Raw genomic sequence first — 23,181 nt, forward strand, 5'->3', positions numbered from 1 at the left:
TGCCCTCAGCTGGACCTCAAGCCCTTTCCCCTGTGGCAGCAGGAGGTGGCCCTGGAGGCCAGGCTCTGTCCTCATGTGCCCCTTCGCTTCTGCAGCGGGAAGCAGGGGTGCCAGCAGAGACTCTGGTGCAAACCTCCCCCAGCCCAGGCCCAGCACGGGTCAGGGCTCCCCACCGCGCTCCTGCGCCCCACGCTCCTGGGGGCCGGGGGGCTGCCGTGGGCACCCAGACAGGGGCCTCTGCAGGAGGAGCAGGCAAAGGCTTGCAGGTGGGAGGCAGGCAGGCGGAAGCGGGTGGGGAAGGTGGAGGGAGACGCCGGGCAGGCCGCGGCCCCTCCCCGCTCCCTCCCTGCGCGCCGCCGGCGACAGTGCCCCTCCTGGGCAGGGGGCGGAGAAGACGGCGACGGGAGGGGAGGAGGCGGCGGCGGAGGCGGGATTTGGAGTTTCCCTCCGCAGCAGCGGCGGCGGCGGCCCCTCCGCTCCAGGCGAGGCCGCCGCCCGAGGCTCTGGTGGCGCTCGGCGGCAGTGGCGGGGGCGCTTCCCGCCGCCCGGGCTTCGGAAACTTCCCGGCCGCCACGCGCGGAGCCGGCGCTGGAAGCCCAGCGGAACGGAGGTGAGCAGAGGTGAGCGGAGCACGCGGCGCCGGGCCACCCACCCCACCCCACCCCCACCCGGCCGGGCCGCCCTCCGACGTGCGCTCCTCCACCCTGCACCCCCAAAGTCTTGCCAACGCACACCCCACGGGGCCGGCGCGCGCGCCCCTGCGAGACCCGCCTGGTCCCGCCGCCGCACACCCCCCACATCCCGCCTGTGCGCCTCCCGTGTCCTCAGCCACGCACACCCCCTGCCACTTATGCGCACGCGGACCCGGGTCCCCGCGGTGCAAACGGCAGCCCCTCACCTCCCACCCAGCACTGTCCTCCAACTCGGGCCAGCACCCCCCCTCAGACCCTGCCACGCCTCAGTACACACCCAGGCACATACATATTCTCAACACATCCCTGCTCTCTGCACTAACACAGCTCCCCTCGCCGTGCCCCCACCATCTCCGACTCCCCATATGCTCGTTACAGACACCCCACCCACATTCCCAGCCCAGAGACACAGCAATCCACCTACCCCGAGCGAAGCCCCAACACTAACCCACGCCCAGGGGCTGCCACTCCTCACTTCCCTCAGCCAGGCCCACCCCCCAGCACACACTCAGACCCCAACACGTAGGCACACCTGCTGGATTCCCGCCCTCCAGCACCCCCCCCCCCCCCCGTGGCAAATAGCCCTCAGCATCCCCCAGCACATCCCCAGTCCCTCCCACCACCACCCCCAACACCTGGCACGCGGGCCCTAGAGGCTGCAGCATTTGGCCACAACCCTGCCAAGCGCCTCTGACTCGCCTGGAGGCGGCTTGCCATCCCCAGGGCCCCCAGGTGACTCCCTAAACAGACTTTGAGTCTCCCCAGCGACCGGTTTGGCCTCTTCCCTAAGATAAAGAAGGCACTTGGGGCACCAGGTACCGTGCTTAGATCTGCGGGCGCCGGTGGGGGGTCGGGGAGGAGGAAAGGAGAGGCAGGCATTGATAGGGACACAGTGCACGTAGTAGGTCGGCTCGGCGAGGACAGAATGCACACAGTGCGTGTATGTGTGTTTGCGCGTGTGGTGGGGGGGAGTGATGTGTGTGCACACGTGTGTTTGGGGGGGGGGGGGCAGTGTGCAACCCGCTGAGAGAAAAAGCAGGAGCAGCACCCGCCTGGTGCAACAATTGGTTTCATTCATTCACGCCGCCTTTATTAATGAGCATTTCTTCCCTGCGCGCTAGGCTGGTGCCAGGCCCCGCACTGGGGGGCAGGGGCCAGCTGGGGCCAGGCACACCCCACTCCTGCCCTGGAGGAACTCCCAGTCCCACGAGGTGAGCGACCAGGAAAAGCAGAAAGCCATCCCCGCCGGAAAGTGTATTTGGTGGAAAAGACACTGGATTTGGCAGGAACGCTGGCGCTGGGAGTTGTGTTCCCCGGCCATGTGACCGGGCCGCCGCCACTGCCGAAATCCTGCCACTGGGCCCGGCGGGAACAGGGCATTTCGGAATGGGGGGATGAAAGGGGAGGCGGGGCGTCGCATTCCGGAGGCTCTGGGGACCAGAGGGCACACGAGGCGCACGAGGGGCCTACTGGCTGCAACAGCCCGAGGCCTCCCAGGGGCAGTAGCGGGCGGGGCTGAGCGGAGCGGAGGCCAGGGGCAGTCGGGAGGGGGGGGGGGCGGGGGGGGAGGGGGGCCGCGGGCAAAGCGCCCACCCTGCAGAGAGCTCGCAGAGGGGGGACTGAGAGGCCCAGGCACACAGCCCACCTCTCCCCTGCCCAGCTCACTGAGGGGAGCAGGCTGGAGCAGGGTGAGCACCCTGAGTGGGGGCGGGAGCAGGCGCTGCGGGGGGGGGGGGGCAGGGGGGGCCCCCAGGGGGGGGGCGGGGGAAGGGGGCTTGGCGAAGCTCAGCCCTGCAGTGCGGAGGTGGCAACAGGTTCCAGTCGGTCCTGCTGCTGGCGCAGCGGGCGCTGCTGGCACCGGGCACAGAGCACTCGCTTTCCCGGTTGGAGGGCTTGCCAGCAGGATCAGGAGCGAGGTGCAGGGGAGACAAATGCCCCATCACAACCCACCCTGGGGCGGGGGTTGCTAGGAGCCCAGCTTCCTTTCCTTTCACCAACGCAGAAGCTGCCTCTCTCCTCATCATCTCCCCAGCCAGGCGCTAGCCACCTCCTCCAGAAGGCCCTCTGCACAAGCACTCTGGGCATCTCAGGAGTTCCTTCCTCCCTGTCAGATGCCCCCCGCCACACACTGCCTAATACACAGCCAGGCCAGGCACCCCAAGCTGGCACATGGCAGAACCCCTTGGCGCCTTCAGCCCCTGGCCACTCCGGGGTTCCACCCACAGGAGCATCGGGCCTGGAGGGACCCCCCAGGCTTGGGGCCCTTGACCAGGTGGCAGCCTACCTCTGCCTCTGGGAGGGAGGATGGAGGGACAGGAGACCCTAGAAGGCAGATTTCCTGCCTAAGAGGATGTGCACAGAGGGACTGGGCCCTGCTCTGACCCCCCCCTGCCACCCCAAACTTGGGCATTGCAGCCTCAAAGAACTGAGGTCCGGAGCACAGAGGAGGGAGACCACAACCTGGCCCAGTGGATGGACAAAGACTGGGGCGAGGGGTGAAGAAAGAGCAGAATGTGGACAGGATGTGGAGGAGGGAGGCCTGGGCTGAGGGAAGGGGGACACAACCCAGCCGCCTGAGGCCCCGGATGCTGGTGGTGGGACTCAATCCGGAGCCTTGGATATGGGAGACAATGACCAGAGATTCGACCCACGCTGGCGACCCACTGGGCCAGGGAAGGAGGAAGTGGGAGAGGGGTGACTTGAGGCAGCCCAGCTCTCCCTAGCATTACTTCTGGAGTTTTCTCATCTTACCGTATTTTCCGGCGTGTAAGACGACTTTTGACACGAAAAAAAAGTCAACCGAAAATCGGGGGCAAAAGACCAAAATTGCACAAAAATTACCTGCAGATCTTGACGGCAAAGTAAGTCTTTTCTTTGAAGTGGGAGGTAGTCTTATACAGCAAATATGGGCTCTGAGAGGAATCCGGTAGCTGTCTTAAAGTTGACAAAAACGGCCTTCCAGGGGCGTGAGCCCTCCACTCCGCATGGCCTGTGGCACCCGTCCTATGCACAGATCTCTGCCTTTTTAAAATATATTTGTATTGATTTCAGAGAGGAAGGGAGAGGGAGAGAGAGAGAAACATCAATGATGAGAGAATCATGGATCAGCTGCCTCCCGCACGCCCCACACTGGGCACTGAGCCTGCCACCCGAGCATGTGCCCTGACCAGGAATCAAACCCTGACCACCTGGTCCATAGGTCTGTGCTCAACCACTGAGCCATGCAGTCGGGCAAGCTCTGCCTTCTTTGACTTAGTTCCTTAGGGTCGATTCCCAAATGAATGAATTTCTTTCTAGCTCTGGATGCATATTACCAAATTCATTTCTGAAAGGGCCAACAGAGAATCCTCCAGAAGCAGCAGCAACAGAGCAGCAGGCCGGTTTCACAGCACCCCTGCCAGCACTGGGTGTTCTCATTTTGAGAACATTTTACTAATGTAATAAGTGGGAAGTGTTACCTTGCTTTCTGTTGTTACCTTGGTTTTTGTTTTTTGTTTTTTGTTTTGTTTTGTTCATTTGCCTTCCTTCCGTGCCTGAGGTTGAACCTTCCCCCAAGCCCCTTATACCCATTTGGGTTCCCTCCTTCATGCGGTCTTTGCTGGTGGTTCGTCGCCCGTTTATCTCAGAGTCGTAACCTTTTGATCAATTTGTATGAGCTTTATCTTTGCTCTACATTTCCCCTCCACTCGGCCATTTGCTTTAGATGGGTTTTAAGCTGAGAAGGGACACAGAACCAGTCTTTTCCGCACCTCATTTCATTGGCTCGGTACTTCGCACACGTGGTATTATCCCCTGTTACCTACGGACCCGTTCCCCCAGCCTGGGAGCTCCATGCAAGCAGTGTGCCCGCCTAGTCGTCATCCCGTGTGCATGGAAGGAATGGAGAGGCCAGTGGCCTTTGCTGAGCGAATGTTCTGGCGCAGGGCAGGCAGAGGGTGGCTGAGGTAAAAAGTCCTGGAGGCAGGGAGAGGGCTTTGCAAGCTGTGACAGTGACCCGGTCAAGAGCTGGCGAGCTCAAAGCCTTGGCCAGAGCCAGGCAGAGAGGAGAGTGTACAGATGTGAGGCTTAAGTAGAAATTACTCACTCTTGACTAGGCAGGAGGCAGAGGGAGAGGCTGGGGTGACTCCCAGGATGGTAACATGATAAGAGCAGAGCGCTGCAGTTTGGAGCTGGGAGCTCAGAGCTCCTACGTGCCCCTGGCCAGGCCTGTGAGAAGGAATAAGGGCGTCCAGAGGCTGCCCTCTGCCTGCCTGGCCCTCCCACCAGCCTCCGGCAGGGTTCTCGGCCAGGAAGCAGCAGAAATGGGTCTCTGGTCCCGTTTCTCCCTCCCATGATTTCCAGGGACATCCCACGGGAGCCCAAGGGGTAGCTGTAGTGAGCCCACTATATAGATGGGGCCACCGAAGTCCAGTCAGGATCCACAGATGGTCCAGGGTCGCCAAGCGAATAGGCAATCTCTGGGGCAGGGGCACTGGGCTCTCGTCCCCACCCCTCCCCCTGCCTCCGGGGGGCCTGGCTGGCGCCGGCCAGGGGAGCTGTGGCTGGCCCCCTGCTGGGCCCCTGACCTGCCCTTGGCCTCTGCCCTGGCCCAGTCCCGCTTGGGTGGAAGTCCCAGCTCAGCGCGCGACTTGCAGGGGGCCCACCCGACTGCTCTCGCTGGCACCCGTTGGCTAGCTCGACCCCTGAGCCCGCCCCCCTAGCCCCGCCCCTCTAAACGGTAACTCCTTGTCCAAAGGCAGCCGCTTCCAAGGTGGAAGCCAGGTCCTCTGCTGAGCAGCCAGCGCGCCTGCGGCTCAGGACTTTGCTTCCACGTGCGCGGCTGCTCGGGCCGCGCTACCTTCTCCCAGAGGCCCAGCCCGGGGACACCCTGTCCGAGGATCGCGCTCCGAGTCCCGCGGGGGCCCTGGCCGAGGCATCGGCACAGGGCCACCCGCGGGGGGATCCAGACTCAGGTCTCTCTCCTTTTCTTTTCCCCCGGACTGGCGGGTTGCGGAGGGAGGGGGGGGGGGTGGTGCCGGGGCTGGATCAGCTCCGGAAGGGCCATCGCCTCCACCCCACTGCTATTCCCTGGCCGTGGGGGAGACCTCGGTCTGAGCCCCTCTCCCACGCACGCGCCCCCAAAGTCTGAAGCGCGAACTTGGGGTGTGATTTCGGGCAGGCCGAACGAGAAACTCCGAAACAAGGAAGGTGTGAACGAGGGCGGCCGTGCGGGGCTCGGGAACACCCCAGGAGAGGCTGGGAAGGGACCCGCGGCTCTCCAAGCGGCTCCGGGATGCCCAGCTTGGCTCTTCGGGGGGACCTCTCCCACTTTCTTTCTCGGGGCGGCTGACGGCGATCGGGGACCCCGGTGGCTGCCTCGGGCGTTCTTTCGGGGCTCGCGGTGCCTTCTGCGCGTCCTCACCGTGGGAGGGGCGCGAGGAGAGGGAATCGAGCGGCGCAGGGGTGTCCCCGCGGGTGTCCCGGGCGCCCGCCTTGGGGACACGGGCTTGACTTCACATCCTGACCCCTAAGGCGGCCGGGCGGGCGCGGGGGACGCCGGCTCAACCACACGTGTCTCCCCTTCTCTCCGCAGAGCCCGCGGCCCGACGTGCCGGCAGCCGCGAACCCATGGAGGGCCTGGGCCGCTCGTGCCTGTGGCTGCGCCGGGAGCTGTCGCCGCCGCAGCCGCAGCTGCTGCTCCTGGACTGCCGCAGCCGCGAGATGTACGAGTCGGCGCGCATCGGCGGGGCGCTGAGCGTGGCCCTGCCCGCGCTGCTGCTGCGCCGCCTCCGCCGGGGCAGCCTGTCCGTGCGCGCGCTGCTGCCGGGGCCGCCGCTGCAGCCGCCGCCGCCCGCCCCCGTGCTGCTGTACGACCAGGGCGGGGGCCGCCACCGCCGCGGGGAGGCCGCCGAGGCCCAGGCCGAGGCCCAGGCTGAGGCCGAGGAGTGGGAGCCCGAGTCGGTGCTGGGCACTCTGCTCCAGAAGCTGCGGGAGGAAGGCTACCTGGCATACTATCTACAGGGTAGGTGCCAGCCTGGGGCGGGGGGCTGGGGGGAGGGGGGCGGAATCCCAACTTCAGAGGGGAGTCACAATTCATTTGATCTTGAGCGAGCCCCGCTTTTTTTGGTCTAAAGTGGAGGTGAGATATCCTCCCCTGAGTGTGATCATGGGCAAGTCCTTCCCCCCTTGGGAGCCTCAGTTTCTGAGTCTGGAAAATGGGTAGAAAGTGGCTGATCTGGGCAGGCTCCCAGCCTTCCTGAGCTAGGAATGCTGCCTGCTGCAGCTGCTCAGCCAGGGAGGGGTGGGGGCCAGCGAAACAGGACAAACCCTGCTCTGCAAAGGCAGGAAGGGGGGGGGGAGAGGGAGAGAGAGAGGAGCAGGGAAGGCAGAAGGAGGCCTGAGAAAGCAGAGACCTCTCTCCCCCCACCCCAGTCATGGCAGGGCTGGATGGAAGGGAGACAGGTTGATACAAGCCCACTGGCTCCATGCCGAGCCACACACACACACACACACACACACACACACACACTCGAGAGCCAGGATAGGGACAGGCCTTCTATGAACTTACAGAACCAGTTGTCCCCACCTCCCCGTGGAAGAGGTCACTGGGCCGTGTTTTCTTGCTCCATTCGGGAGGCACAGGGATATAGAAACCCACCCCCCCCCCCATTGCTGCAGCTCCAGGCCCCGCCCCACCCCGGGGACATAGAAGCTCTCTGTAGACCAAGGAAATGCGCCCTTCTTGGGACTTGGGGCCATCCAGGTGGAATGTCCCGCTCTCTCCCGGGCTCCCCTCTTCTTGGGGTCTCCTTTCACCCCTGGAGAGAGCACAGAGGTGGCGGTGACCTGGCCCCTGCCATCAGGGCACTCCTGGTCGAGCCAGAGAGGGAGACACCCAGGCAGAGAGCTCACGTGGGAACCTGTAACTGATGGCTATAGTCCCCCCTCCACCCCCCCACCACCCATACCCCCCCCCCCCCAAAGCTAGCAGCGCATCTGCCCTTGCGCTGGCCTCGGCCTGGCCCTGGAGGTGTGAGGTCCTTTTTGGATGGCTGTGCCTGGGCCCAGGAGTCACAGTGAGCACTTCCTGTCCAGCAAGTAACCAACAGCATGAGGTGAGGGTGGCTGGGCTGCCCATAGCGCACCGCACGGCGATACCAATCTAGAACAGGCTGCAAGTCCCCTCACGGGTCGGGCTGTCTGGGGCTGGTTCCCTGGTCAGGGACCAGATCAGCAGAAACCTCCTCTCTCCCCCTCCAGGTGGCTTCAGCAGATTCCAGGCTGAGTGCCCTCAGCTGTGCGAAAGCAGCCTCAGCAGCCGTGGCGGAGCCAGCATGGCCATGGTGCCCAGTCCAGTAGTGGGACTGGGCAACCTGTGCCTGGGCTCTGACTGCTCCGACGGGGAGTCTGAACCCGACCGAGACTCCATGAGCTGCGGCCTGGATTCCGAGGGTGCCACGCCCCCCCCATCGGGGCTGATACCATCCTTCCCGGTCCAGATCCTGCCCAACCTCTACCTGGGTTGTGCCCGAGATTCGGCCAACGTGGAGAGCCTGGCCAAGCTGGGCATCCGCTACATCCTCAATGTCACCCCCAACCTCCCTAACCTCTTTGAGAAGAATGGCGACTTTCACTACAAGCAGATTCCCATCTCGGACCACTGGAGCCAGAACTTGTCCCAGTTCTTTCCTGAGGCCATTGCGTTCATTGGTGAGTCCTCCCTGCCCTCCCCTTTCTCCCTCCTCCGCCAGGCCTGGCTCCTGGCCTCTCCCATCACTTGACCCTCTCCCTTAGGAGGACACCCCTCCACCTCCCCGCTCGGTGGCCATCCCCAGAGCCCAAAGCCAGGATGGCACCTGTGGGATCAGGCACTGCTGGGGCCAGGAACCCTCGGACCGGGCCAGGGCTACGTGACTTGGAGGGTGGGACGGGGCGGGGGGCTGTGAGGGCCCCCCTGGAAGACCCTGGCCTGCCCCTCACTCTGCCCCCCAACTCTGCCCTGCCTAGACGAAGCCTTGGGCCAGAACTGCGGGGTGCTTGTCCACTGCCTGGCGGGCGTCAGCCGCTCCGTCACCGTCACTGTGGCCTACCTCATGCAGAAGCTCCACCTCTCCCTCAACGACGCCTACGACCTGGTCAAGCGCAAGAAGTCCAACATCTCGCCCAACTTCAACTTCATGGGGCAGCTGCTAGACTTCGAGCGCAGCCTGCGCCTGGAGGAGCGTCGCGCCCGCGGTCGGGGCAGTGGGGGGCAGGAGTCCGCCACCTCGGACCCGCCCTCCTTCTTCACCACCCCCACCAGCGACGGGGTCTTTGAGCTCGACCCCACATAAGGCCCCCATCCAGTCCTGTTCCCCAAGGGGTGCTCCCCACCACCCATGCGCTGCGGGAGTGGGGAGAAGAGGGAGGGAGGGGGGAGGGGGCTTAGCTGTCAGCGGGGAGGAGCGGGAGGGGGGAGGGGGCTGGGGGGGAGAGCACAATACCTCATGTGGGGGCTGTGGGAAGAGGCAGGTGCTGGGAGCCTCCCCAGGGTGGCCACCCGGAGAGACCCGCCCTGCCCACTTGAAACATCCTCGGGAATCTTATTAAATGTGCCTCTGGGCTGGCTGGGACCCCCGGCCTGGCCCTCGCCGCTTTGGGGTGGGACCTCGCTCCAGAAACTGCCTCTTCTGCGACTGTTATTTTTTTCTTTGGGGGGGAGGTCCCCATGCCGAGGGACCATTCCTGGTGGCGGCCTGTCCCCAGGCCCGGGCCCTGCGCTCTGCCAGCTCAGCTGGGCCCTGAGCCCCCCGGTAGTTTTCCCCCTCAGAGAGGGCATGTGCCTGCTCCGGCCACCTCATCTGCCGCAGGGACCTGCCGGCATTTCCATCCCGGTCCCCAAAGGGCTGCTTCTGGGAAGGGGCTCACCACCACCAGTGCAGTCACCTCCCGGCTCCTCTGCCCAGGGCTTCCCAAGGGAATGCAGACCCCAAGGTGCCGCGGCCACCCAGCGGCCACGGGGACAAGCCCGCCTCTGGGTGGCTCCTCGCTGGGCAGCACCGCCGGGGAGATCGGCGGCCCGAGAGCCATTGGGAGGGTTCCCAGCCGCACATCTGGCGCCCTGACTGTTTATCCACTTGACATTTGAAAAGATGCTTTTTTTCCCCCTCTCTCCCAGATGTCTTGACGGGATCACTGGGGCTCTTTGTGACTGAGGGTGGTCAGACTGCCACCGGAGAAGATGGGGTCTCAGAGCGAGAGCTGGAGGAAGGGGAGGGGAAGAAGAAGGCCTGGATTTTGACGCAGCGGGACACACACACACACACACACACACACGCGGCCATTCATTGCAGACACACCCCTCGTGGGCAGTGGGCAGCGGGCGGTGGCACTTAACACACACCCGAGCCTTTGGGACCCACCCCACAGTTGCTTTCTTGAATTGTTCCTGAATAAACGGTTTCTGTAAGACTCTGAACGGAAGGAAGCTGCTTCCTGGGTACCTTGGAGGGTTTGGGGACGGGTGGGGGTGGGGGGAGGCCTAGGGAAGGGGGGGGACATACTGCGCCGCTCAGGGGCTCAAGCGCCCCCCGCCCCCATGTCATCCTTTCCCATGTGGCGCCTGCCTCGGCCCCACCTCTGGCCAGGTCCCCCATTTACTCACGACCCATTGAACCCCTATCTGCCACGCACGGCTAATGACCAGGACGAAGCAGTGAACCAAAGAGGCCTGGCACTCGGAGCCAACTTCCGGGAGGGGGAGGGAGAACACTAAACAGACCCCATAAAGCAGTAAATGGCACCGGACGTCCAGAGTGGCAGAGATCAGGGGAGCAGGGGCCAGAAGTGACCACGGAACGGGCAGCTACGCCCCAAGACTCAGAGCCTTGGCGGGAGGGGATGGGAGCCACGGAAGGGCCTGAGCAGGGGAGGGAGGGACAAGAGCAGACTTGTGTATCCCAGCATCTGTCCCTCTGGCTGATAAAGTGTGGAATTTGGATCGAAAAGGCCCAGCCCGAGCCGGTTTGGCTCAGTGGCTAGAAAGTCAGCCCGCAGGCTGAAGGGTCCTGGGTTGCAGACTCTGTCCCCGGCCCCCTGTTGGGATGCATGCAGGAGGCAACCAACCTGTGTCTCTCGCGCATCGATGTCTCTCCCCCTCCCCGCCTCTCCCCCTTCTTTCCCTCTCTAAAAATCAGTGCGGCCGGGGGGGCGGGGGGGGGATTGGTTATATATATATATATAATACCTTAATTAAAAAATGAAAGAATAAATAAATAAATAAATAAATAAATAAAATCAGTGGGGCCAAAACCGGTTTGGCTCAGTGGATAGAGCATCAGCCTGCGGACTGAAAGGTCCCGGGTTCGATTCCTGTGAAGGGCATGTACCTTGGTTGCAGGCACATCCCCAGTGGGGTGTGTGCAGGAGGCAGCTGATCGATGTTTCTAACTCTCTATCCCTCTCCCTTCCTCTCTGTAAAAAATCAATAAAATATAGTTTAAAAAATAAAAATAAAAATCAGTGGGAAGATATCCTCGGGGGAGAATGGACAACAGCAAGAAAGCCCAAGCTGGAGGCCAGGAGAGCATGTGGCAACCCATTGAGCCACCTGATGTGATCTGTGGGTCTTGCTCCTCCCTGGCCTCCCAGCCTCAGCTCTGAACGCCTGCACACCACGGCTGCGTGTCAGAATCCCCAGCCAGAGAGATGGCGGGAAGCAGAAGGGGGCTGGAAGGCGGGTGGGGGTCAGTGCCGTAGAAGAACACAGCGGCGACTTAGGGAGCAATGTGGTCAGCATGTCCAGGGAAATCGTCCGGGTCCATAACCCCTAAAATGTGGGAGGAAATCTAAAGACGTGGCATGGATGGCTGAGCTGGTAGGAAAATAAGAGAAAGCCTCCGAGGTCAGCAACTCTGAGGGTATTTGTGTCAAGAGGAGTGAGCTCGGGGCTCGCTCCTATCCCTGGGCAATCTGCACCCTATAGACGGCCACATCCTACCGGTAGTTCCAGGATCCTATGAATACAGTCCCTTATATGGCAAAAGGGACTCCATGGATGTGATTAAGTCAAGGCTTTTTTTTTTTTTTTTTTTCACAGAGAGGAAGGGGGAGGGAAAGACAGAAACATCAGTGATGAGAGAGAATCATTGATTGGCTGCCTCCTGCACAGCCCCTACTGGGGATCGAGCCCGTAACCTAGGCATGCGCCCTTGACAGGAATCGAGCCCCAGGCCCCTTCAGTCTACAGGCAGATGCTCTATCCACTGAGCCAAACCAGCCAGGGCAAGTCAAGGATCTTGAGATGGGGAGACTGTCCTGGACTATCTGAGTGGGCCCTAAATGCCATCACATGCATCTTCATAAAGGCAAGGGGGAAGCAGGAACGTGAGAGGAGATGTGATGATGGAACCATGGGCAGCACCAGACAGAGAGAAGACGCTACACTGCTGGCTTTAAAGATGGATGAAGAAAAAGAAGGAATTCTCATCATTTGCAGCAACCTGAATGGAATTGGAGAACATCATGCTGAGTGAGATAAGCCAGTCAATGAAAGAGAAACACCACATGACCTCACTCATTTATGGATAATAAAGAACATTATAAACTGATGAGCAAAAAGATAGATACAGAGACAGTAAAGCAACAAACAGACTGTCAAATTACAGCAGGGAGGGTAGGGAGATCTGGGGGAGATAAGAGATCAACCGAAGGACTTGTATGCATGCAGATAAGCATAACCAATGGACGAAAAACTCTGGGGGGCATATATGGGCGTGGGGGGAGCAACGGAAAGATATGTACACATATAATACCTTAATAAAAATAAAAAATAAAGATGGATGAAGGTGCCAAAACCAGTTTGGCTCAGTGAATAGAGCGTCAGCCTGAGGAATGAAAGGTCCCGGGTTCGATTCCGGTTAAGGGCATGTACCTTGGTTACGGGCACATCCCCAGTAGGGGGTGTGCAAGAGGCAGCTGGTCGATGATTCTCTCTCATGGATGTTTCTAACTCTCTATCCCTCTCTCTTCCTCTCTGTAAAAAATCAATAAAATATATATTTTTTTAAATACTCAAGGCCTGTCAAGGCCTGTCTTTTTAAAAAAAATAATAAATAAATAAATAAATAAATAAATATGGATGAAGGTGCCACAAGCCAAGGAATGTGGGTGGCCTCTAGAAGCTGAAAAGGGCAAAGAACAAAAATGGTTTCATCCCTCGAGCGTCCTCTGCCCTGGCCTGGGTGGCTCAGTTGGTGGAGCATCATCCCGTACACCAAAAAAAGGTTGCAGGCCCTAGCCGGTTTGGCTCAGTAGATAGAGCATCGACCTGAGGGCTAAAGGTTCGGGTCCCAGGTTCGAATCCTGTCAAGGGCACATGCCAGAGTTTCGGGCTCGATCCAACATGTAGGAGGCAGCCAATCAATGATTCCCTCTCATCATTGATGTTTCTATCTCTTTCTTCCTCTCCGAAATCAATATATATATATATATATATATATATATATATATATATATATTTTTTTTTTTTTTTTTTTTTTTTTTTTTAAGTTGCAGGTTCAATCCCCAGGCAAAGCGTGTAGGGGAGGCAAATGTTTTCTCTCTCTCTCTCTCTCTCTCTCTCTCTCTCTCTCTCTCTCTCTCTCTCTGTCTCTCAAAAAAAAAATCAATAAAACCATATCCTCGGGTGAGGATTTTAAAAACCATACATCCCTGCCGACGCCTCGATTTTAACTCAGTGAAATCTATTTTGGATTTCCATAACAGTCCGATAATAAATTTGTGCTGTCTTAAGCCACTAAGTTTGCAATCATTTGATACAGCAGCAACAGAAAACTAATACAATTGGTGACCTAGAAAAAAAATACCCCACCGAAAGAGGCAAGGATGCTTGCATATCTTGACCTTGGATCTGGGTGGAAGTGGGGGGGGAAAAAAAAAAAAGGGAAAATGATGACCTGAGAATTTATAGCCACAAGCTGCAATTTTAGTTGCGCGTGGTCTAGGCAGAGCGTAGTGGATGCGTGAGAATGTCTCTCTCGCAGGGACTGAGGGAGAGCAATCTGGTTGGGGGGACAGCTTCTAGATTTGTCTTGAAGCTGCATCTGATTAGCTTGCACACAGATTTTACTTAGACTGTGACAGTCCCATAAAAATAGAAAAGTGTAAAAATATATTTTTTAAAAGTTCTAAATGAAGTGGTCCAGAGGGAGGATTGCCCAACAGCGCCTGGCATATAAGCAAGCACAAATCCTCTGTCCTTTGAATACAGACCTCAAAGAAATTCTAGAACATATAATGGAAATTTCTGAAATATATAATGGGAAAAACACACACACACACACACACACACACACACACACACAATGTACAAAGAAGCAAGCCACCGTGCGTGAGAGAAGCTTATAAATGTAAATATCCATCCTGTAAAAACAGCAGATTTTGAAATGACGTGACACAAATAGAAAATAAGCATGATCAAAATATGTAAAGAAACAAAATCAAGTATCAAAAGAATAACCAAAGAACAAGAAACTCCAACATGTCCGGGTGCTCTTGAAAGATGACCAAATCAAACTTCTAGAAATTAAAACGATCATCATAAGAAGGAGCAATTCAAGGTACGGGTTAAACAGCTGGCCAGAGAGATCAGTGAACTAGAAGACGGATTTAAAGAAATAACCCAGAACACACCACAGAGAGAGAGAGATTGAAGTCACTCACACAAATATGTCTTTGAATTCCTGGAAGAAGAAAAAAAAAAAAAGTTCAAGAGAACAGGAACTATGCAATAGTAAGAAAGATAATGGCTGAGAATCGCCCAAAGTCGATGAAAGATACGGTGGAAGAGCATGCTAGGTATCTTCTAGTAACCCCTCTCCCCCCCTCAACCCTCCCACCCCCACCCCAGTTTCATCCTTTTAGAAATAAAATCCCCAAAGCTTTCTAGCGCATCCGGCTTCCCAGCTAGGAACCTTCATTCGCATCCTCGCTGGTGGCCAACTGTGGCCATGTTCTTACATGTTATCTGCTTTTTCCAAGAGAGCCCTTAGCATAATCAGAGTTATTTAAATTGCTGATCTGATAAATTCCAGTAACCCTGCCATATCTGATCCTGCTTCTGCTGCTTGCTCTGTCTCTTCAAACTGTTTTGTTGTCGCTGTTGTTTGTTGTTTGTTTGTTTTTTTTGCCGTAGGTATGCCTCGTACTGCTTTGTTGAAAGCCAGATGTGATGGATTGCTTCAAAGGACGTGCGGTCGCTATGCCGTCAGTAAGGCGGTGTGAGGGGAGAGGGAACATTCCACAGTCTTATGATTAAGTCTCTGTCTCCGGTCAGCGTGTGCCTCGGCACCGTGAACTTCACAGTGCTTCTCAGTTCCCCTGCCTAAGGTGGGACAGGATGGCCAGAGGGGGCTAGTAGACCCAGAGACGGAGAAACATGGATCAGACCATCAAACCTCAGAGGGAAGGCAGGGGAGGGTGGGGGTAAGGGGGAGAGATCAACAAAGGACTTGTGTGCGTGCATATAAGCCTAACCAATGGACACAGAAACCAGGGGGGTGAGGGCGTCAGTGGGGGGATGGAGAGGTAATGGGGGACTAAGGACACATATGTAACACCTCAATCAATACAGAATTTTTTTTAAAAGGGTATTCCTGCCCTAACCATTTGGCTCAGTGGATAGAGCATTGGCCTGCGAACTGAAAGATCCCAGGTTCGATTCCAGTCAAGGGCATGTACTTTGGTGGCGTGCACATCCCCAGTACGGGGTGTGCAAGAGGCAGCTGATCGATGATTCTCTCTCATCGATGTTTCTAACTCTCTATCCCTCTCCCTTCCTCTCTGTAAAAAAAAAAAAAAAAAAAAAAAAAAAAAAAAAATCAATAAAATTTTTAAAAAAGAAGCCCAGGGTGGATCAGTGGTTGAGCGTCAACCTACGAACAAGGAAGTCGTCGTTTGATTCCCAGTCAGAGCACATGCCCAGGTTGTGGTCTCAATCCTCAGTGTGGGGCATGAAGGAGGCAGCTGATGGATGATTCTCTCTCGACATTGATATTTCTCTCTCTCCCTTCTTCTCTGAAATCAATAATATATATATATATTAATTTTTTTTTAACAATAAACATAAAAAAAGAAGCCCTGGCTGGTTTCTCTCAGTGGTTAGGGCATCAGCAAAGGTTCAGGTGGAGGGTCCCATTCCTGGTCAAGGTCACATACCTTGCACCTTGTACCTCAGTTGCAGGTTCCCCAGGCCCAGGAGGGGCGCTTGCCGAAGGCAACCAACTAATGTGTCTCTCTCCTGTCCATGTCTCTCTCCCCCTCCTCCCTCCCCTCTCTCTAGATAGAAATCAATGGAAAAATATCCTCGGGTGAATATTTAAAACCAAGAAGAGTGCTCTGGTGTATTTCAAAATATCTGCTCTTCCACCTCCCTCCCCACCCCCCGGCCAGTACCCTGAGGAAATGTCTCTCCAGTCTTCCCTGTGAGAACCTGCTAGGGTTCCGGGAGGTAAAAGTCGAAAAAGCGTGAAAGCCTCCCTAAGACCACGCATACCCCCGGCGTTTTTAACTCTCGGATGTGTCTGCAATGAGCCCCAGCAATTCACCCATTCAGTCTCCGGTTGTGGGTTTTTGCGCTGGTAAATTGTGATTCTCTGCATTTGCCTCTGTCTAGTTTGGGGGGCAGCAGTCTGTCCTGGGACCTCGATTCTCGGATGGATCTAAAAAGAGCTGTTGAGCCCTGGCTGGTTTGGCTCAGTGGGTAGACTCGCAGGCGTCTTCAAACTACGGCCCGCGGGCCACATGCGGCCCGCAGAGGAGTCTGATCCGGCCCACCAGGTTTTTTGGGCAGTGAGCGCAGCCGAGGTGTTACAGTAGGAATTAGTAGTTCATATAGTCCGGCCCTCCAGCTCTCTGAGGGACCGTGAGCTGTTGATTTTTCAATGTGTTCAGCTCTTCACTTGTTAGCAGACCAGAAACAGGAACTTGCCTGGGTCTGTTTTGATTGGCTGGTTTTTAGCATTATGTGTTATATATACTTTTTTAAAATATATTTTTATTGATTTCAGAGAGGAAAGGAAAGAGACAAATAGAAATATTAATGATAGAGAATCATTGATCAGCTGCCTCCTACACGCTCCGCACTGGGCACGCCCCCACAACCTGGGCATGTGCCCTGACAAGGAATCAAACGTGACCTCCGTCACCGACAACAGGGCATGCGTGGGGAGAGGTGTGGGATGGGAATGGGGGGATGAGGACAAATATGTGATACCATAATCAATAAATATTTTTTTTTTAAAAAAAACCGTGACCTCCTGGTTCATTGGTCGATGCTCAACCACTGAGCCACACCTGCTGAGTTATATTTTTATGTTTCTTCTACCTCAGTCCTGAAGTCTGGATAATAGAGTTCACATATTTGTTTCCTTTTTTACAGACATCACAGGATCTTCACTGGCTGTTGATTCATGCCCTAGCCATTTTTTCTCAGTGGGTAGAGCATCGGGTTTGATTCTGGTCAAAACCTCAGTCGGGGCACATGCAAGAGGCAACCAATTGATGTGTTTCTCTCAGAACAATATTTTCCTCTGTCTTTCCCTCTCTCTTCCACTCTAAAATTCAATGGGGAAAAAAACTATCCTAGGGTGAGGGTTAAAAAAATAAAATAAAAACAGTTGATTCACCGCATGGAGGGACCCGGAGAGTATTGGGCTAAGTGAAAGAAGCCAGTCAGAGAAAGTCAAGTATCACAGGATCTCACTCATATGTGGAATCTAACGAACAAAATAAACTGACAAACAAAATAGATTCAGAGACATGGAAGCATGGAACAGAATGATGAATATCAGAGGGAAGGGTGGGGGAGGGAAGAGATCAACCAAAGAATTTATATGCATAACCCATGGACACAGACAATAGTGGAGTGAAGGAAGGCCTGGGGCATGGGACAGGAATGGGGAGGAAGGGGTCAATGGGGGGAAAAGGAAGGGCAACTGTAAGACTTTCAACAATAAAGATAAATTTTCAAAGAAGAAACAGAAAAACAGTGATTCACATATTTTGGCAAGCTTTCTAGTTGTGTACGGTGGGAAGATAATCCTGGGTCCTGTTTATCCCCTGGTGTCCATATCAATATTGAGTAACTTTAAACTCTGTTGAGATAAATATGCATGTGGAACTTCCTAGAATAACTCCTAAAAGAATTTTGTGTATTACTTCCAAACTACTAGAGAAAAAATATCAAATAATGGGGGGGGGGGGGGGAATCTCAATTGAAAAGTAGTCTAAAGAGGAAAATGAAGAAACAGAAACATTGGAATAAGTAGAAAATATAACATAAGATTTTTTAAAATTATTTCACCTATCACCGAGCAAAATAGACTACATTCTCCAGTTAGACAGGATTGTTGAAAATCCAGCTATAGTCTGGTCATAAGAGATCCATCTATAAGATAGGACCAGAAAGGCAGATAGAAGGCCAGGATACTCAGCTATGGCCAAGTGAGCATTGACAAAAACAACCTTTCTGAGCTGGAAAACAACCAAAAGTGTTTCATAAACCAAGACGCTGAACTTTGGGAATGTGTGTCATTCTGGCCTACGGCTACTCGCATCCCTTTCAGCTTGGTTGGCATGGAGATCCTGGGTAAGGCAACCAATGGAGACCAGCAGCTTCTCCGCCTAGGGGGCTAACTCAATTTGACGTGTTGTGCAATACCCACACCCAGGAGCACTGTCTGTGGAAGTGACTTCTCGGAGGCAGAAACATCCAGCATTTTATGAGAAACATTCATCAGATCCAGGAAGTTCATTGCTGTCATATTTCCCATGTTTCATAGAGCTCAGAGACCTGTGGTACAACAGCAGGCAAGCGAAAAAAATGTGTAATGGGCGCTTTTGAAGTGGAGAATAGAGAAGAGGGGGTAGAAGAAATATTTGAAGAAATACCTTGAAAATAGATTGTCCAATCTGAGAAAAAAGATTGAGCCTCAGCGAATCCCAAGTAAGGCAAACACCAAAGAGCTAGTTGTAGACATGAATTCTACATCTAAAACTATCCTTTAAAAACTGAATGTTAAAAAAAAGACATTTCCAGATAAACAATGTCTAAGAGAATTCATTGCTAGTATATATATATATATTTGTTGTTGCTGTTGTTGTTCTTGTTAATCCTCACCCAAGGATATTTTTCCCACTGATTATTAGAGAGAGTGGAAGGGAGAGGTACGTGCTTGCAGCAATCAAGGTACGTGCCTGCAGCAACCAAGGTCAACTGAGATATGTGCCCTTGACCAGCATGAAACTCAAGACCCTCCAGGCCAATGTTCTAACCATTGAGCAATCAGCTAGGGCACTCGTATACTTCACAAAAAGTATTTCAGACTGACAACAGTTAGTAACTTGAATTCATAAGGAAATGAAGAGCATCAAAAATAGTTAAAATAAAAACCTCTCCTAATGTGCTTTCTTCATTTCTTTCCTTAACTTCTTTAAAAGACACAAGGTTGTATAAAGCATTAATTATAACGCTGTATTTTGGGGTTTGTAACCGATATAGTAGATATAATAAACATGACATTAATGGCGCAAAAGAGGGGAGAAGGAATAAAGCTGTCTTGGAGCAGTCTCTACCTTTTATCAAAACTAAGTCAATATTAATACGAAGTAGGTTGTGATTAAGATGCATACTATAATCCAACTACAATTAAATACATATAGTTAAAAGTCAACAGAGGCCCTGGCCGGTTTAGCTTGGTGGTTAGAGCGTAGGCCTGAGGCCCAAAGGGTGTGGGTTCAATTCCCGGTCAAGGGCATGTACAGTAGACAACCGATTGATGTGTCATATTGATGTTTCTCTCTGTGTGTTTCCTTTGCGCGCTCTCTCTCTCTCTCTCTCTCTCTCTCTCTCTCTCTCTCTCTCTCCTCTTTCTCTCTCCCCCTTCCTATTCCTCTAAAAAAAAATCAATAAAAAATATTTTTTTTAAAAAGAAAGATTCAACTAACTATATATTGTCTTACAAGATACTAATCTCAGATTCAAAGACACAAATAGATTGAAAGTAAAAGGACAGAAAAAGATCATGCAAACAGTAACCATAAGAGAGCTGGAGTGACTATATTAATATCAGATAAAACAGACTCTAAGACAAAGGCTATTATTAGAGAAAAAAGAAACATTTCATCATGATGAAAGGGTCAACTCATTAGAAAGATATTACAATTATAAACATATACATATCTGACAACACAGTCCAAAAATAAAACAAAAACAAGCAGAATGTAACAGAGAAAGAGACCATCCAACTATGAGAGTTGGAAATTTCAATACCCCACTTTCAATAATTATTAAAACTAGAAAGAAAAGCAGCAAGGATATAGAAAACTTGAGCAACACTAACAACAAATTTGGTGTGACTGGAATCTATAAAACACTTCACTCAACAGATGCAAAATACTCTTTTCAAATACACATGGCACATTCTCCAGGATAGAACTAATCTAGGTCATAAAACAAGTCTCAATACATCTAAAAGGATTAAATTCAAAAAAATTTTTTAAAAAGAAATCTGGGAAATTGAACATCAAACTCCTAAATAATCCACAGGTCAAAGAAAAAATTTACAAGGGAAATTAGAAGATACTTTGAACAGAATGAAATGAAAACACAATATATTGAAATTGTGGGATGTAGTTAAAGCAGTACTTACACTTGATCTTAGCCAAAGGGCCGAGAAACGATGGCTAAAGCAGTACTGAAGGAAATTTATAGCTTTAAATGTCTATACTAGGGGGGAAAAAAGATCTCAAATCAATAGCCTAGTGATCCACCTTAATAAATTAAAAAAAGAAAAGCAAACGAAATCCAAAGCCAGCAGAGGTCAGATTAGCACAGAAATGAATAAAATAAAAATAAAAAAGTTGGTTCTTCAATTTACCCAGCCTGATCAAGAAAAAAATATGATCGAGATTGAGAATGAAAAGAGGCACATTACTACTGACCTATAGAAATTTAAAGGGTCATAAGGCAAAGTTTTGAACAATTTTATGCCAACAAATTAGCCAGTTCAGATGAAATGGACAAATTCCTAGAAAGACACAAATGACCAAAATGGACTTTAAAGTAGACAATTTGAATAGACTTATAATAAGCAAATAAATTGAATTAGGAATTGAAAATCTTCCCACAAAGAAAACCCAAGCCCAGAAGTCTTCATTGGTGAATTGTACCAAATAACACAACTTGGGGGGGGGGAGGGGGAACATGTCCACACAAAAACTTGAATAAAAATGACCATAGCAGCATAATTCACAATAGCCGAAAGATGGACACAACCGAAATGTCCATCAATGGATGCATAGGCAAACAAAACGTGGCCTATTCATACAATGGGACATTATTCAGCTATACAAACAAATGAAGTATTGACACATGCTACAATGTGGATGAAAACATTATGCAAAGCATACGAGACCAGACCCAAAGGACCACATATCGTATGATTCCATTTATGTGCAATATCAAAACAGAGACAGTAGATTAGTGATGGCCAGAGGCTGGGATGGTTTGAGAGAATGTGGAGTGACCACTAAATGGTACAGGGGTTTCTTTTGGGGTGATGAAAGCATTCTGTAACTAGATTGTGGTGTTGATTGAATAACTTTGTAAATATACTAAAAAAAAACAACAACATTCAATTATACTTAGTAAAACATATTTTTATTGATTTCAGAGAGGAAGGGAGAGGGTGAGAGAGAGAAACATCAGTGATCAGAGAGAATCATTGATTGGCTGCCTCCTGCACGCCTCACACTGGGGATCGAGCCTGCAACCTGGGCGTGTGCCCTGACTGAGAATTGAACCGTGACCTCCTGGTTCATAGGTCAATGCTCAACCCCTGAGCCACTCCAGCTTGGTTAAATTATACTTTTTAAAGGGTGAGTTTTATGGCATGTAAATTATATCTCAATAAAAAACAAATTTTAAGCTTAAAAGGAAAAGGATTGAACAAGACATACGGGGCAAATATCCACCAAAAGAAAATTATGGTTGCCATGGTACTATCAAAATAGACAATAACGCAAAAAAAGCATTACCAGTACTAATGCATGTCACTACATTTGTTTTGTTGTTATTAATCCACACCTGAGGATATTTTTTCCATTGCTTTTTCAGAGATAATGGAAAGAAGGGAGGGAGGGAGGAAGAGAGAGAGAAACACTGATGTGAGAGGCACACAGCCACTGGTTGTGTCCCCCATGCACGCTGTCCTGACCAGAGAATGGGGATCGAACCCAGGTACCTGCTCTTGACTGGGAATCACACCCCTCGATCCTTTAGCGCATGGGCCGACACTCTAACCATTGAGCCACACCTGCCAGGGTTATCACTACATTTTACTCATATATCTCAATTCTAAGTTCCTCTGCACTTGAAAATACATAAAGTAATCGTTGAGAGAACTACAAGGAGAAACTGGGAGGGGACCTGGCGACAAGGCTTTTATATTTATCAAAAGGGAATAGATAGGGTCTGGAGGGTGTGGCTCAGTGGTTGAGCGTCTACCTATGAACCAGGAGGTCACGGTTCGATTCCCAGTCAGAGTACATGCCCGGGTTGCGGGCTCCATCCTCAGTGTGGGACATGCGTGAGGCAACCGCTCCATGATTCTCTCTGATCATTGATGTTTCTCCCTCTCTCTCCCTCTCCCTTCCTCTCTGAAATCAATAAAAATATTTTTTTAAGCGGGGACAGATAGGGTTGGGAAATACTGAAAAACTCTCCCAAAGCAGCAGTCGGCTCCCGTCCCTGCGCTGCCTGTGGGCTCCGCGGCTCCCTGGCGCCCCCTGGAGAAAGCTCACATGCAGGCTGATCTCCAGCGAAGGCTCACAACAGGCCTCCATCAGGAAACCTGGCTGTTTATTCCCCAAACATTCCAGCTGAGAAGACAGGAGCAGAGACAGCGGGGCCTGGACAGAGCTGGGGGTGGGCAGAGAACGTGCCTGGCAAGAAGGAACTCGGCTTAGCGTGGAGACAGGAGGCCTGGTGTGGCCCCTTCGTGGGGTCCTGAATAGGCCTGTTTCTTCCTGAGTTCTGGGGCGGTGGGAGGGGGACATCCTCAACTCCCTTACACCCCCCCCCTTCACACCACCATGACCCATCTCCGGCTTTCCCATCCCACTTCAGCAGCCGGGGCACAGGCTCTCTGCATCTCCTGCCTTGCTCCCCACATGACCCACACACATGTATACCCACCACTCACCCTGTCCCGGCCATCCCTCACACTGAGCCCCAGAGGGATCTTTCTAGGGCTCAGATACTGTGCCCCACCTCCACCACTACAGAAAGACCTCCCAGGTTCCATTTCAAATTGAATTTTTATATTTTTAAATATTTTGTTGGGTTTTTTTTAAATATACTTTTATTGATTTTTTGCAGAGAGGAAGGGAGAGGAGGGATAGAGAATTAGAAACATCGATGAGGGAGAAACATTGATCAGCTGCCTCCTGCACACCTCCTACTGGGGATGTG

The 23,181-nt window shown here is 52.9% G+C and overlaps 1 protein-coding gene across 3 annotated transcripts; it reads left to right on the forward strand.

The window, feature by feature from the left end:
• Nucleotides 1-410: 410 nt before the first annotated feature.
• On the forward strand, nucleotides 411-9,072 carry DUSP9 (dual specificity phosphatase 9). 3 transcript variants are annotated; one of them, XM_036430000.2, is made up of 4 exons: nucleotides 411-620; nucleotides 6,265-6,693; nucleotides 7,932-8,381; nucleotides 8,679-9,072. In XM_036430000.2, exons 2-4 carry the CDS (start codon nucleotides 6,300-6,302, stop codon nucleotides 9,002-9,004), a joined length of 1,170 nt encoding a protein of 389 aa, XP_036285893.1. In that variant the 5' UTR covers nucleotides 411-620; nucleotides 6,265-6,299; the 3' UTR covers nucleotides 9,005-9,072. The 3 variants fall into 3 exon arrangements, with proteins under 3 accessions (XP_036285893.1, XP_036285894.1, XP_045434640.1); XM_036430001.2 differs by having other exon boundaries at nucleotides 411-610; XM_045578684.1 differs by lacking the exon at nucleotides 411-620 and adding an exon at nucleotides 5,398-5,644.
• The last annotated feature ends 14,109 nt before the right edge of the window (nucleotides 9,073-23,181 follow it).

This window comes from Pipistrellus kuhlii, unplaced genomic scaffold (genome assembly GCF_014108245.1).
Source record: "Pipistrellus kuhlii isolate mPipKuh1 unplaced genomic scaffold, mPipKuh1.p scaffold_m20_p_100, whole genome shotgun sequence".
Taxonomy (NCBI): Eukaryota; Metazoa; Chordata; class Mammalia; order Chiroptera; family Vespertilionidae; genus Pipistrellus; species Pipistrellus kuhlii.

Bases quoted from the DNA above. Each gene is read 5' to 3' on its own strand.
- DUSP9 (XM_036430000.2), top strand. From the start codon at position 6,300: ATGGAGGGCCTGGGCCGCTCGTGCCTGTGGCTGCGCCGGGAGCTGTCG. The intron at 6,694-7,931 runs GTAGGTGCCAGC...CTCCCCCTCCAG, and splicing joins CCTGGCATACTATCTACAGG to GTGGCTTCAGCAGATTCCAG. The intron at 8,382-8,678 runs GTGAGTCCTCCC...TGCCCTGCCTAG, and splicing joins TGAGGCCATTGCGTTCATTG to ACGAAGCCTTGGGCCAGAAC.